This window comes from Rhineura floridana, chromosome 13 (assembly GCF_030035675.1).
Source record: "Rhineura floridana isolate rRhiFlo1 chromosome 13, rRhiFlo1.hap2, whole genome shotgun sequence".
Classification (NCBI taxonomy): domain Eukaryota; kingdom Metazoa; phylum Chordata; class Lepidosauria; order Squamata; family Rhineuridae; genus Rhineura; species Rhineura floridana.
In genome coordinates, this window is record NC_084492.1 from 14545846 (window position 1) to 14562260 (window position 16415).

At 42.0% G+C, this 16415-nt stretch overlaps 1 protein-coding gene across 5 annotated transcripts in view; it reads right to left on the reverse strand.

Annotated features, from left to right (window-relative positions):
- The window catches only part of WWOX (WW domain containing oxidoreductase), a 797581-nt gene that overhangs the window by 428715 nt on the left and 352451 nt on the right, over window positions 1–16415 (reverse strand). The window contains exon 9 of one of the 5 annotated variants that reach the window (XM_061594679.1): window positions 14431–15050. The exons of 3 other annotated variants lie outside the window; for them this stretch is intronic. In XM_061594679.1, coding sequence (XP_061450663.1) covers window positions 15033–15050 — 18 coding nt within the window. In that variant the 3' untranslated portion in view covers window positions 14431–15032. Of the gene's footprint in view, window positions 1–14430; window positions 15051–15936; window positions 16018–16415 lie in introns of those variants that run through there. One more of the 5 variants, XM_061594675.1, reaches the window with a different exon arrangement.

The window sequence follows — 16415 nt, forward strand, 5'->3', positions numbered from 1 at the left end:
TGGTATCAAAAGCTGCTGAGAGATCAAGAAGAACAAGCTGGACCATCACTGTATTCTTGAGCATCTTACCCAAAAAGTGAATATTCACCACTGGGCAATAGCTGTTCAACATTTCTGGGTCCGACAAGGTTTTCTTAGGAAGGGGATATACTGCTGCTTCTTTCAAGGCAGATGGTACTTTACTCTCCTCCAGTAAAGAATTAATCACTCTGTGATGTTCCTCTGTCTCTGGGATTACAACCTCCTGATTCCCAAATGCCTGGATCAGGAAATCCCCAGGAAATATGCCTCAGCCTGGATCAGATATGCCCTCTGAACCACAAGCTTTGGCCTCACCACCTTTTTCCCAAAAGGTGACCACTGGTGTAATCTGTCTGTAAAAATGGTATAGGTACAGAATAGGACTTTAGTATTGTAGCGCTCTTGATCAAATTGACACGTGGGATTTTGAATCAAACAAACTTTACTATATACAAAATGTTAAATGTGATAGTAAATGAATAAGTTGTTATGGTCCTTATCCTACCTACCTATCCTACCCCACCAATCCCAATGAAATCCTCCCCCCCAAACCCCAGCCCTTCTACCTAAATGTTCTCTTCTTGATCCCTAATCCTATCTAACTCAAACTGCCAAACCCCTAATGGCTTTTCTCTTCAAAACTCCCCTCAGAATTCTTACTCACACCTGTCAAGACATATCTCATCTGCACCTACTAACATTCTCTTAACACTTTCTTACCTGAACACAATTTCAACACCGTTTTACACATATAAATAATTCTGATTTCGTTACAACTTAAACAATAACGTATTACAGCCACTTCAAGAGATGGTTTAGTGTTCCCCAGTGTTCCAGTGGCATTTCGTTAACAAAAATAATGATACTGCATCACTGCATATGTCATTTCCAGGGGCATGGGGTGGTAGCTGTCTGTTCCTGTTGTCCAATTTTATTTCACAAGAATGTGTTATGATGTAGTATTGTTCCCACTGAGGGATTATGTGCCAGGAACACAACTGGGCTGCTGAGCACAGAAACGTAGGGAGCTGCCTTATACTGAGTCAGCCAATTGGTCCATTTAGATCAGTACTGTCTGTGCTGACTAGCAGCAGTTCTCCAGGGTTTAAGACAAGATTCTCTCCCAACCCTACCTGGAGATGCCAGAACAGAACCTGGGACCTTCTGCATGCAAAACAGATGCTCTACCACTGAGGACCCTCAAGCTACCACTTATAGGAGAGGCAAGGCTCTTTTAAAGGTAAAGTTAACATTAAGACCTCTCCCTGAAAGATATTCTCCCCTTCCAAGAATAATCCAATATTTGTAGGATGTTTTGATCCTACTCCCGTTCAAAACTTATGAAAATTACTGGGCCTGAAAATGTTAGGACAGTAGTACTTCAGCGTCTTTTGTCTATGGAATCATTTAGATTTTTACTTAGAAGGATCAACTGCCTGGAAGATGCAGATCTGGAGATGCTTTCTAAAATATGGAACACAATTGGGATTGAATAGTGTAAAGGATTCGTTATCAAAAAGATGAGAAGAGATAAGAAGGGAGAGTAGGAAGTTCAGCTTTAAGGCTGATTATATGTCTCCTTTCTTTGCCTGAGTGATCCCACAATTGTAAAGAGGTTTGATGAAAAAAGTGTACATTTTGAAGGGAAAAAAGAGCAAAAGCAACAAATGGGGTCAAAAAGTTGAAAATAATCTGATTGCAATGGTGCCTCAAACACCAAATTGAATCAACACTCTCTAAATAAAGGCTACATTTATAAATAACAGTCACATCACCAGTTTGTTTACTCTCATTTGGTGATAATTGCTTGCAACAGAACATATCAGTAAATTCTATAATGGGAACCCACAGCCAGGAAATGTTAAATAATTAATGCCACCCTTCCAGCCTCTTGCATTTCGGTGGATATAAATGACCATGTAATTCCATACCCAATTATCACTACTTAGCTATTCCATTTTGTAGTTAAAATCCCACAAAATTAAAGGGCATTAATTGTTAATGGTAATAGATCAGACAAGGGATTAAATATTATTTTTGATGTTTACTTCCTGTCAGTGGGGAAGTGTTTTGGCAGGAAATGTTTCAGACAAGAGTCTCACTCAGTGCAGATCCATCTAGCAAACTTTAACTTCCAAATTTCTGCAGAAAAACATTATGTAAATAATTACTTGTTTAATTTGCTTGTTCTCTAAAGATACCAAGAGGTCTTATCTTGCCAAATTTATTTAGTATACTATTCCCAGAAACAGGGAGATGGTTTTGACATTACAAACAATATTTATTCTTCATTTAAAGTGGAAAGCAGATCTTATTCCATTAAAAGGCAATGTCATGCTCTATTGCTAAAGGCCAAGATAAAGGCCAATAGATGCTGTTCTAGAGGGGGGAAACAGCTCTGGGAAGGGGCAATGTGGATCAGAGACATGGGGAAGGATTCTTAACTCTCTTCTACCAACCATTTCAGTGCTCCAAATCTTCTAGGACAAACATACATTTGGAATTTCACAGGGAGGGGCAAGAACCAGTGGAAAGCAAGGAAAAGATTAAGAATCCTTCTCCACACAGCTTCTTCATTCCACATCCCTCCCAAGTGCCACTGAGGGTGAGTCATGATTTATTTTATTTTTTAATGCCAACTGCCTAATCTAGCCACTGAATTCTACTTAGTCTTTCACAGGACTCAAAATCAAATATGAGTCAAGGTGAGGTTTAAACTTTTAAAGGATATCTAAAACCATTGTAAGGCGCAGGCAGGATAAAAGAAATGGGTAAAAGCCTCTAGCTGACCATAGCAGTTATTGGTTCTAAGAAGAGCCTGCTGGATCAGGCCAGTGGCTCATCTAGTCCAGCATCCTGTTCTCACAGTGGCCTACCAGGTTCTGAAAGATGCTACACTGAACTGGATACCTCCATCGCAGCATTGACTTATCCTCTCAGAATATAAGGATCCTTTGTGCTGAAATACCATTTTTGTTTCCTTTTTAAATGCAGCTATGAATTTTAAAATTTTAAATACATTTTTAAAAATTATGTTTCTACATGCCTTTGAAACCTGGTATGGTATGGTATGGTATGGTATGCACTTGAAACCTGGTATGGTATGGCTGGTGATTTAATTATCACCAACTTCCTAACTTCTCCCTAGATTTAGAGACTAAAGATCTGCAGATGAGAAAATTGGCTATATATCTATAGGCACACATGTCTGACAGACTCAGTTCCTGACCTAGGTGCATTCACTGAATACTGAAAATACCACCTACGTGTACAGCTATTAACACAGAGGGCTCCATCCACATGACTGCAAACCTTGCCATCTCAGAATTCCCATCCACATGGATTTGTTGGAACATTCAGTGAACACATGCAGACAGAGGCTGGAGACTACCCCATCTAGCACGCGTTTTGACTAAATGAACCAAGCTATTATCTACCAGCAGTAGAAGAAGCCTAAATAAATAAATAAATAACAGCAAATTGCCTTTCCGTACCACATCAAAAATTTCCTGACATCAGTCTCGCAATAGTTCCTGTACGTTGAGATCTGCTAGGGACTGCTGAAACCATGTTTCTTCCATTCATGAGACTAAGCCCTCAAATGTGAAATGCAGAGCCTATTTTTTGGTGGTGTGGTAATTACTGGTTGAAAGAAGGGAAGGTACTAAACACAGAAATTCGGTGGTTGGGAGGAGAAGCACCTTGGAGAAGAACAACATACACAGAAAACAATTTATTCCTCTGAAACATTTCAAGTATTAAAGCTCTTCCTCTGGGCCAACCCTGATTCAGCTCTTTCAAAGAGAAACAAAAAATGTTTTCCACACTGTTTTGAGACAGAACATTTCATTATTCTAATGTGTGCGGGGTTTTTTCCAGTTATGTATACTACCTTGGATTCAATTTTTTAAAAAACAAACACCTTATTAAAACAAATGATTTTAAACATGCAAGGAATGTCATAGCAGATCAAACAACTGTGTGTTGAGCTACTTCACAATACCTCTTATGCCAACAGTAATAACCTACTTAGAAGTCCCTAAATGTCTAATTTAAATAGCAAAAGTCTAATCAATCAAGTGGGTCTGTCTGCATTCCAACTTTTGGGACAAAAAAGCTCTCATTTTGCAAGACTCCCCTTTTCTCCCTTCTATGCATCAGAAGTGTAAACCATGAAGTTAGGTTTTTTGGACAGAAAGGGATATTTCTGCAGTGCTCAATATTTTGAGTTTTGCCAGTGTAAGGAATTAATATACCTCTGGAAACCATATTTCATTCCAGATCCCATAGATCAATGCCATTTATCCCTAAAACCTCATGGCACTAATATACTTTTCAAGTCAGATAATTCTCTCAATTGTACGACCTGCTTATAGATTCCTTCTGTAGCAATTGATTTGAAAAATGCTAGTGCTCAGCCAGAATCATTTTTCTGTTTGGTTATTTCAGTCTGAGGTTGACACAAGCAAACAGGCAAGAGAGTTAGATTTTGAGAAAGAAAAACTGTGCAACAGCATAACCTACTTATCATAAACTAACATACACACACACAAACAAGCAGCCTTTTGTATTACTAGTTTAACCATGTCCAGCCACCCACCCCACAAAATCCTCAAAAAAACACTAAGTCAAAAACTGAAGGCAATTTCAAACATGAAAGACTAGTTATGGCAGCCTTATTTCTATGTTTTACAATCCCATAGACATTATTGGGGAGGGGGAGAGAGATTTAAAGGCAAAGAATCATTGCAGTTTAGCCAAGATATACAGACAGTCTAATATGTGCAAAGTAATTCTATGAAATATTAATACAATTTAATTTAATTTAATTTAATGGGAATTGAAAAGAAGTGATAAGTGTTTGTCATTTATTCTAGAATATCTGCTTTCATTGCTTAGAACACTGGAAGATGCCAACAAGTTTAGGAACATAGGAAAATGCCTTATACCAAGGCAGCTCATGAATCCATGTAGATTGGAATGATCTGCCCCGCTGGCATCAGCTCTCCATGGTTTCATACAGGTGCCTTCTCCAGCTCTTTCTGGAGGCATAACTTCAGAAGTTATTGGGAGGGACGGCTGGGCACAGCTACAACATGCAAAACTGGTGATTTCCTTCCCATCCCCCTCACCTCACAACTATCCAAATATTAAATGTTCATTCATGTATTTGAGTTCCAACTCTCTTCTAACAATAAGAGACATCAGGTCCACTATATAATAATAATAAATTTAATTTTTGTGTCGCCTATCTGGCCGAAGCCACTCTAGGTGACGTACATATTAAAATTCAATAAAATACAATATAATTACAGAATAAAATACAATGCAGTCAACACTAATGCAGGCGTAAAACTATGTAGGGCAATCAGAAACAATAAACAATCACAGAAAAATTAGCCCACCCCAGAGATCCCAAAGGCCTGTCCAAAGAGCCATGTTTTTAAGGCTCGGCGAAATGTATCCAGGGAAGGGGCATGGCGAAGATCGAACGGGAGGGAGTTCCAGAGAGTGGGGGCCGCCACTGAAAATGCCCTCTCTCTAGTCCCCACCAACCTAGCTGTTTTCGTTGGTGGGACTGAGAGAAGGCCCTGCGTGGCTGATCTGGTCGGGCGGCTTAATTGGTGGTACTGGAGGTGCTCCTTCAGGTAAACTGGGCCGAGACCGTATAGGGATTTAAAGGTTAACACCAACACCTTGAATTGGGCCCGGAAAACAACTGGAAGCCAATGTAGATGAAATAACACTGGTGTGATGTGATCGCGGCGGCGGCTGTTTGTAAGCAACTGAGCCGCCGCATTCTGCACCAGTTGTAGTTTCCGGACTGTTTTCAAGGGTAACCCCACGTAGAGCGCATTGCAGTAGTCTAATCGAGAGGTGACCAGGGCATGTACTACCAGTGGGAGCTGATGAATAGGGAGGTAGGGTTGCAGCCTCCGTATGAGGTGTAGTTGATACCAAGCTGCCCGGCTCACTGCCGAAATCTGCGCCTCCATGGACAGCTTGGAATCAAGAACAACCCCGAGGCTGCGGACCTGATCCTTCAGGGGTAAACTCACCCCATTAAGCCTCAGGTCAACAACACCCAACCTTCCCCTGTCACCCACAAGCAGCACCTCGGTCTTATCAGGATTAAGCTTCAGCCTGTTCCTTCCCATCCCACTCACGGATTCCAGGCACTTGGACAAGGTCTCCACAGCCAACTCCGGTGAGGATTTAAAAGAGAGGTAGAGCTGCGTGTCATCAGCATATTGGTGACACCGCAGCCCAAAACTCCTGATGATAGCTCCCAGCGGTTTCATATAGATGTTAAATAGCATGGGAGAGAGGATAGAACCCTGTGGCACTCCACAAGTGAGGGGCCAAGGGTCTGAAACCTCATCCCCCAATGCTACCTGTTGATGCCTGTCAGAGAGAAAGGAACGGAACCACTGTAAAACAGTGCCTCCTATTCCCAATCCTTCTAAGCGATCTAACAGGATACCGTGGTCGACAGTATCAAAAGCCGCTGAGAGATCCAGGAGGAGAAGAAAGGTGAATTCTCCCATGTCTAATACCCTCCTCATATCATCCACCAGAGCGACCAAGGCTGTTTCAGTACCATGTCCAGTCCTGAAACCCGATTGGTATGGATCCAAATAATCCGTTTCATCCAAGTGTGCTGACAACTGGCTAGCCACCACTCGCTCAATGATCTTGCCCAAAAATGGCAAATTCGAAATGGGGCGAAAGTTGTTCAAGACTTGGGGATCCAAGGAGGGTTTTTTCAAAATGGGTTTTATAATTGCCTCCCTGAGGGCCGGTGGCAGTACACCCTCTTTCAAGGATGCATTTAAATATTACACTATATGAATTTAAATATTACACTTAAAAGATACTGCTGTTAGTCACATCTTAAGGTCAATTAGTTTACTAGCATTTCCTGCTTCAGAAGCTGGAGTGGGGTAGAATGGGCTACTGCACTGCAAGGTGTAGTGTATTGGGGCAATGTTGTTATGACTGTGATTGTTTAAGTATGTCTTAATCTATAGTGATTATTTAGGGCTGCTTGGAAAACATATTCAGGCATGCCCCTTGTGGGCTTTTCTTGTGGTTCTTTCTTCTTGTTCTGGAATATTCAGCAAAGAACATGCTGGCAGCCGCAAACTCTGACTCCTTTGTCTTTTGGGTAAAGAGCAGCAGGAGTTAACATTGACGATGAGGATAAAAACATTAAAGCACTAGGCCTAACTTCATCTCTGGAGAGAGAGAGGGAGAGAGAGAGAGACTTGGTCACAGTGAGTACAGTAGGGCCCCGTTTCCCGGCGCTTCGCTTCCTGGCGTTCCGCTAATGTGGCGGCTTTCGTTTTCTATTTTAAAACTGATTTTTGCTCTTTTGCGACGTTTTCGCATCATTTTTGTGCAACGGCCCCATTATAGTCTATGGGTTCCGCTTTACGGCGATTTCTGCTTTATGGCAGGGGTCGTGTGAAGTATTAGTTTCCCTCTATTCAGCACTGGTTAGGCCTCATCTTGAATTCTATGATTCATCTTGAATACTGTGTCCAGTTCTGGTCTCCGCACTTCAAGAAGGATGCAGACAAACTGGAACAGGTTCAGAGGAGGGCAACAAGGATTATCAGGGGAGTGGAAACAAAGCCCTATGAGGAGAGACTGAAAGAACTGGGCATGTTTAGCCTGGAGAAGGGAGGGGAGATATGATAGCACTCTTCAAGTACATGAAAGGTTATCACACAGAGGACAGCCAAGATCTCTTCTTGATCGTTCCAGATTTCAGGACACGGAATAACGGGCTCAAGTTGCAGGAAGCCAGATATTGACTGGACATTAGGAAAAACTTCCTGTCAGAGCCATACGACAATGGGACCAATTACCTAGAGAGGTAATGGGCTCTCCGACACTGGAGACATTCAAGAGCCAGCTGGACAGCCATCTGTTGAGAATGCTTTGATCTGAATTGCTGCATTGAGCAGGTTGGACTCGATGCCCTTATAGGCCCTTTCCAACTCTACTATTCTATGATCTATGACTCATAGCCCAATCTTATGTGTGTTTTACAGAGAAGTCCAAATCAATTCAGTGAGACTTATTCCCAAATAAGTGTGCACAGGATTACAGCTTAAGTTTCTTATCAGGTAACATTCCTAACTATTATTTATTTGCAAATATAAGTTTTAAAGGCTTTTTCAGACACCCTGAATTCCATCCAGATATGAGAGGGAGAAAAGGACTTGGAATCTATTTACTTCAAGATTTCCACTTCTGCCTCTCTATGGTTGCACATTTAGCTCTATCTGCATTCCACTGAAATGCATTCTCTTCCATGGAAATTAATGGAACAGGACCTATTTGTGTTTGGGTAAATTGATCAGTGTATAACTAGTTATGTAAATAACAACAACAACAACAAATTCCACCCTGGCATATCTGGGTTTCAAAATATTTCCCCTCCCTCTTTTCTAGACTTGAATAAAACGTTCAGAGACAAAGCAGTTGCAAACGGCTTACTCCAAAACCGGCTTTCATTCCTCAGTGTCTAGGGGCAGGGCCATGATGGGAAAAAAAGAAAAAGGAATAATCCTGGCCTCTACTGTATAAAAATCAAGATCAATTTGGTAACCCGCTCTTTTAATACTGTGTGCGCAAATAAATAATTTAGACTCCCAGTTAATTTTGAGTATTGAACTGAAATTCCACAGCTACTTTCTACCAATCCTGAAAACAGAAATTAATTTCAGTGACCAAGTTGAATGGAGTCCTACTCTGTCAGGCAATTAGTCATTGTTTTTTGCTACTCGGGGCCTATCAGTGTGCTAATCCATACATAAACCCCTGCATTCCCCTAGTCACTCACAATCTGAAGGGTCATTTACCTACCCAGTCTCTTCATATTCAGTCCTACCTCACATATCTGCAGCTTTAAAACACGCACACACACATTATTTCATGTTCAGCTTTCTCCTTCCTGTATATTGCCAGCAGAATTAATGAACCTGATTTACATTCCCCCCCCCCGGTTTGATCAAGATTGCTGTTGATTGAGCATAGCTCATGATTGTTTTTGTTTGTTTAAGGTATTCCTGCAGCTTTCTTCCTTGGTTTGCCAGTTTATTAATAAAAGAAGCAGAGATGTTGATGGCCCAGAAGCTACATATGCAGCAGTTGCAGAATATTATTTTTATTATTATTTAATTTAATTTATATACCGCCCTAAGCCCGAAGGCTCTCTGGGCGGTGTACATAAAAGATAAAACAAGCACAGTGTATAAGTACAATATGTCCTTCCACACTATTATTTTTTTAAAACAACAACAACATTATTTTATCATTACAGACATACTTATTGTTATATCATACAATTCTCAGTGGTTATAACATTCTTTCTTGTGCCCATTTTTTCCACTGCTTAGCTTCCTATGTTCTTGTAATTGTTAGCAGTACACATGAAAAAAAATCTGCATATGGAATCCAAAACATTATGAAATTCAGATTAGATTACAGAAAAAGTATGTTTCTGTGTGTGCTTGAATTAAGACAGTTGAGTTTGGGCCCAATCCAAACAAAAGGCTCAGTAGCATTCCCAATGATGTTAACTGCTAGAGGCTTCCTTACCTTCTCTATGTGCTGTATTCTCTGCTGCCCTACCCATTTTCATTTCCTTTTCCACAGCAGTGGGGCACCTCAGGCCTACAGGCCTAATTAGACCTTCCAGGCTTCTGAATTTGCTTCTGCACCATCAACTGATTGACAGGTGGGTAGCTCCGCCACATGTCAAAATGGCCAGCGAATGATGGTGTTGTGGAATTTATGACTAGGTTCTTTTTGGACGAGACTCAATAATGAAGCCAAAGCCTGATTTAGGGTTATTTATTCAGCCAAGTGCTTAGCTGGACCAAAGTGCATAACTCAATTAAAATGGTGGTCAGATACAGACATATATATACCCCCACATTCGGCATGACCATGGCAACGGTTACATCCAATTGTTCTGTGCTACAATGATGCTCTGCCCCCTGTGCCAGCCATCCTCCTCTATGCATTCCTGTGCTATCAATATCCTTGGCACATATTCACTCTATTACAGCAGTCCTATTCTCTATTGTCTACATGACTCCCTTGCTTACAGGGAATGGCAGTCAGAATAAATCAGAATCCTCCTCAGTGGTTTCCAGCTTTACCACAAGCTCCATTCCTTACTTCCACTAATTTCAAGAATTCAACAATAAGGCAAATAATCAAGCAGTAGAATCATAGAATCACAGAATCATAGAGCTGGAAGGGGCCTAAAAGGCCATTGAGTCTAACCCCCTGCTCAATGCAGGGATCTAAATTAAAGCATACGTCCTTCCTGTCATGGGGTTCCTTCTTCATACCAGCAGTTTAAATGGCATCACTCCTTTGTCTTTTTAATTAAAAGCTAAAGGTTGTATTTCATCTGGGTGAAGGTCTTTTGTTAACAATCAATGTGTTATATTGAGCTCAGTGTAGCTTACTCCCCAGTAACTGTACTTGATAGTGGACATGCCACATACTGATCAAGGTTGTGAACCCAAGTCTTCCCAGCCAAATCTCAGTATGCTACACGCTACACTACCCTTTGTCAGCTGACTATTCTATGTCTGACAACTGGTTTTAATAAGCTGCATAATATACTGTTCACTGCTTCTGTTTGCTGTGTGTGCATAATGGATCGACACAGCCACCACATGTTTGGACTCTCCTTGGGGGCATGGATATTGGGGTGGGGCTTTCATTGTGAGCTCTTGTGCTTCAAAAATTTATCCCTACACTACTGTATAGAGGTGGAACTTTTTCTCCCTCTTGAGTAATATTAGAATGCAGGGACAGCCAATGAAACTGAATGCTGGCAGGTTCAGTACAGGTTTATCTTACAATACATAATGTATAGAGTTTACTACCAACTAGGGCATAGTAATATTCACCAGCACAGATATAATTAAAAGGGGGAATTAGACAAATTCGTGAAGGACAGGTCTATCAGTGGCTATTTGCCACAAGACAGCTGAATGAATCATCCCTGTGCAGAGATAGTATATCTTCTATAGAAAAACAGGGGAAGGGTGCTATCTTTATGCCTGGCTTATAGACTTGTAACCCCCAACTCAGCAACACTGAGGGTCCCCTGGAGAACTCAGCTTGACTTTTTCTTCCTTTCTGCCAAGTGGAAGTGTGGAGAAATGCTGCCCATTTTATGTAGCAGAGTTGTAAGCAGAGTCCAGGGTCATGTGGCCCCTAAAGCAATTCATAAGGTCTGTGTGATTATCTCTTCTTCAAAACTCAAAGATGTGAGATAGCCAATTGTAGTTTCTTGTTCTGCCACTGACCTGAACAATATTAAGGGAACGCCATAGCAAAAGTGCTTTAATGGTGTCTCTCTCTGCAATTGCAAAACTTCCCAATTGCTTTCCATTTTAACATGACTTCATACGAATGGCAAACCTCACAAGTGCCACTTCAAAGACACAGGAGCTTTAATCTTTTTCAATAGAATCAGAAGGGCTCTTATCTCCCCTCTGACCCTATTTCCCCTCTAGCTTTAATACTCTCAGACACTGAAAAGTCAGAACCATTAAGTTGGTGTCAAGTGGCTGCGCTATTCATATTCTATTACAGTCAATGGCAATTAACACTGTCATTCAGGAGGAGTCAGGTCCCAGCTTTCCCCAATCCAAATAGGGAGGAATCTTATCCAGAGCTCAACATTCAGAAAAGGTTGAGGCTTTAACTCACAATGCATTTTTCAATTACTCTTTCAAGAGGAAAAACAAGGGGAGGAAGATACAATAGGATTTGGATCTGAAACCATATGTTACACTTCTCTCTCTTTCTAGTTCCTAGAAGACTAAAATAAGTTTTCTGGAAAATAAAATAAATAAAACTAGCCTTCTGCAACCTGTGGCTCTCCAGATATTTTGTGCTACAACTCCCATCTTCATCCCTTCATCCATTGCCATGCTGGCTGGGGCTTATGAGAGTTGTAGTTAAAAACAACATCAACAACAACCCTGAAAAGCAACAGATTGAGGGAGGGGGGAGGTACTGTAGTATTATGCTAAGTGAAACACAAATCCCCCCTCTCACCTAGCTTGCTGTCCGGTGAGCAGCCCACCTCATAAAATGAAAACTCCACAAGATGAGACAAATCCTGCTTTATTTGTAGACGGTGTAATGGGTCTATTGACTCTAACTTAAAATGGTGTCTCCAAGCCATGCCCTTTGGGATACAGACAATTTACAGCTAGACATAGTGACGGGGGGAGCAGCCCAAGGACCACATTCTCATCTGGACAAACTTCTGAGGGACACATGGTAGTGGTGGGCTGAGCTAGAGATTAGAGAAAAAATCGAGCAAAGCAGAGCAAATAATGTAAATTTTACATTTGTACAAGTTTAGTTTCTACATACACGCACATGCTCCTCTGCATCCTCCATCCAGACAAGCCAGAGGCATTATCAGGGTTCAAGGACACATTCCAGGCAGGCAAAAATACTTGTGGTATGATGCAGGGCCAGTGAGAGGGCGATCTGTGGCAAGTTCCAAGCCAGGCAGAGAGGCCTGGAGGGCTGCATTGGCCCCCCATGTCTGAAGTTCTCCACCCCCGGACTACAACATACCAGATCCACATGGAATCGTAAGTAATTCTAATAGGGTAAGTGAACTCATCCAGAACAATGGGATGTATCCAAGTAAGTTGGAACTCACTAAACCCAATGAAATTAATGGGCATGACTAAATTAGGTACAGGCAGGCCCCACTTATATGGCAGGTTCCATTCCGGACCCCCACCGTAAAGCGGAAATTGCCGTAAAGTGGAACCCTATTGAATACAATTGGGCGCGTAGTGCAAAAATGATGCAAAAATGCCGCAAAATCAGCTTTAAAAATGGGGAATCAAAGCCGCAGCATTAGTGGAACGCCGGGAAGCGAAGTGCCGGGAAGCGTGGCCCTACTGTATAGGCCAGGATACAGCCGAAAACTCCTTAATAAAACTGAAATGTTGCAGTCAGTTCCCGGATTAGAAGCACACTGAATTCTGACTTCCAAGTAAGTAAACATACATGGGATTAGAACATGAAGATGTCTTTTACATTTCTGAAAAGGCTCTGCTAAGTGAACCGGTCTGGAAAACTATTGTAGTGTTATACAAAAGTGGTCAGAGCTGTGAGGAGAGTGGAAGCGTTCATTTCTGTTTTCAATTAATCAAACTTGAAACTGTGGTTAATCTCAACTGTTGTTTAGGAAAACAAGTCAGGTCTATTAACCACATTTGAAATTGGCTTGCTTCACACTAAGCTGTAAAGACCAATAATGGTTTGTCGGGGTTTAGACATAATGGTAAACCATGGTTAGTTAAAAACAGAAATAAAAGCTTCTGATCTGCTGCTTTGGGTTCCTATGGGAGGGAGGGTAGAATATAAACTTAATTAATAACATAAATATATCTTCTCCTTATGGCCCCACCAAAGAAATGGAGAGTGCATGAGCCCAATGCTTGTTCATGTAATGCTAAGCCATATTTTAATGTTACGTCAAAATGAAGTCTAATTAGATCCAAGCATAATGGAGGATGAAGATCAAGTTTTGAATTTTAATGTTCTAAGCCAGCAAGGGCAGGGAGCTGCACATCTACCCACTGCTGAGTTTTTGGATCTCTTCCTCTTGGGAGAGGCACATTTTGTCTTCATAAAAAATACTCTAATAAATAATAAATACTCAAGAATAGTCAAACAAAAACACACAACCTGAACTTCCAGGAAAAAAAATAAAACTACCATTGACGGTGATTCTCTAATAATAATAATAATAATAATAATAGTAATAATAATAATAATAATAATAATAATAATAAATTTTATTTCTAGGCCGCCTATCTGGCCGCACAAGCGGCCACTCTAGGCGGCGTACAAGATAAAGTAAAATACAACATACAAACTACATAAAAACCCAAGAACTACAATATAAAACAAAACCGAACCCACCCATAGCTAAAACCAATGGCACCCATAAGAAAACAAAAACAAAACAAAAGACAAAAACCCAAGCCACCTCAGCCAGCCGGCTTATGTATCCCTCCAAAGAGGGACAGGTGATGGAAATTAGTCACAGCTGGCTGGGTACCTGGGACCTGGTCCTGCAGGAGGCACGTCTGCCAGGCAGCAGTTCCACTGGGAAGGGTGGTGGAGGTGGTGTTCCAACAGCAGCAGCAACAGCAGGCTCTCCTTCCCTGGGTGGCGATGTTCTCCTTCTTCCTGCAGGCACTGGGTCTCCCAGGCCACCTCAGCCAGCCGGCTTATGTATCCCTCCAAAGAGGGACAGGTGATGGAAATTAGTCACAGCTGGCTGGGTACCTGGGACCTGGTCCTGCAGGAGGCACGTCTGCCAGGCAGCAGTCCCACTGGGAAGGGTGGTGGAGGTGGTGTTCCAACAGCAGCAGCAACAGCAGGCTCTCCTTCCCTGGGTGGCGATGTTCTCCTTCTTCCTGCAGGCACTGGGTCTCCCAGGCCACCTCAGCCAGCCGGCTTATGTATCCCTCCAAAGAGGGACAGGTGATGGAAATTAGTCATAGCTGGCTGGGTACCTGGGACCTGGTCCTGCAGGAGGCACGTCTGCCAGGCAGCAGTCCCACTGGGAAGGGTGGTGGAGGTGGTGTTCCAACAGCAACAGCAGCAGCAACAGCAGGCTCTCCTTCCCTGGGTGGCGATGTTCTCCTTCTTACTGCAGGCACTGGGTCTCCCAGGCCACCTCAGCCAGCCAGCTTATGTATCCCTCCAAAGAGGGACAGGTGATCGAAATTAGTCACAGCTGGCTGGGTACCTGGGACCTGGTCCTGCAGGAGGCACGTCTGCCAGGCAGCAGTCCCACTGGGAAGGGTGGTGGAGGTGGTGTTCCAACAGCAGCAGCAACAGCAGGCTCTCCTTCCCTGGGTGGCGATGTTCTCCTTCTTCCTGCAGGCACTGGGTCTCCCACTCTATGGGTGGATGGCATTCCTTTAAGCCGTAGCATTTCTCTGGTGAAAAAAAATCTCTAAATACTTTACATTAAAATTTGAAAGTTCAATGCTAGAATGTAACTCTAGTCTCTACCTCTATGTCTGATTGTTGCTCAAACACTTACACATCTTCCTATATGGGACGATTTACAGGCTCACCTTAAGACATCATTATTAGACCTAATAAATGCCAAGTGGGGGGATTCAGTTTCTGCGCCAAGCACTGGCCTAACAAATGATTTACAGGGAAACCAAGCATACCACAAACTATGAGTGGGGAATATTTGGCCCTCCAGATGGTGCTGAAGTATAACTCCCATCAGCCCCAGAAATCATGGCCAGGAATAATGGGAGTTGTAATTCAAAGGCTCCCCACACCTGCCAAAAACTAAACTCTTAACTATAAGATATCAGAATAGGTCGTATGGTTCTGCCTGACCCATGTAAAAGTGTCCAGGTTTGGTTTCCTCAATGTCCAAGCAACAAGAGGGCTTTGCAACTACTACTTACTATCTGCACAGCTCATTTATACTTCCTCTTTCATGCCACTTTTTATCTTAATTTTAAAGTATGGGAGGGAACTTGTTGCTTCTGCATGTAGACAAATGATTGTTTGTTTGTTTAGCTTATTGCTTTATTTGATCTCCAGAAGATGGTGCTAACATATCACAGTCAATGGGTGGGATTTGTTCCTGATTGTTCAGGATACTGGGAATCTGCTTCTGGCATCTCAGTTCAATATGATATGCTGGGGAAAGATCATTGTTCCAGGAAACCCTGTGTGGTATATTGGACATTACATCCCAAAGTGGTACACTTGACAGTTCTATACAAGAAGTTCATTTGTGTGCATTAGGTTTCATGCTCTCTTCATGTCTAGCTATCATACATACCCATGAGTACATTTGGAAAAGTTGGTATATTTCTCCTAGGACATCTCAGAAGAATAAGCTGGAAGCCAGGTATGCAGACTGCAGAGCCCATTCTGTTCACAATAGATTAATCAGCCAAAGAAATGATCAAGAGACCAAATATCCTCAGCACATATAGCCTCATGGCCTAGATAGGCAATAAAAGTGCAGGTAATCCTTCAAAAAATGTGGTTATACTCCAATTGTTTCTGTAAACCGCCCAGAGAGCTTCGGCTATGGGGCAGTATATAAATGTAATAAATAAATAAACTGAAGCAGCTTCAATAAACTTGCACCTGGATGAGAAGAGGTGCAAAGACATTTACACCATAAATTTTTAACTCCAACACACTCAGTGATTGTACAGCATGGTAGGAAAGATATTGATACTTCAGAGTACCATTCTACTGTGCTTTAGAGAAAGAACACTCTTTAATTGCCTGAGAGAATCAAATTACTAATAGTGGGTTTT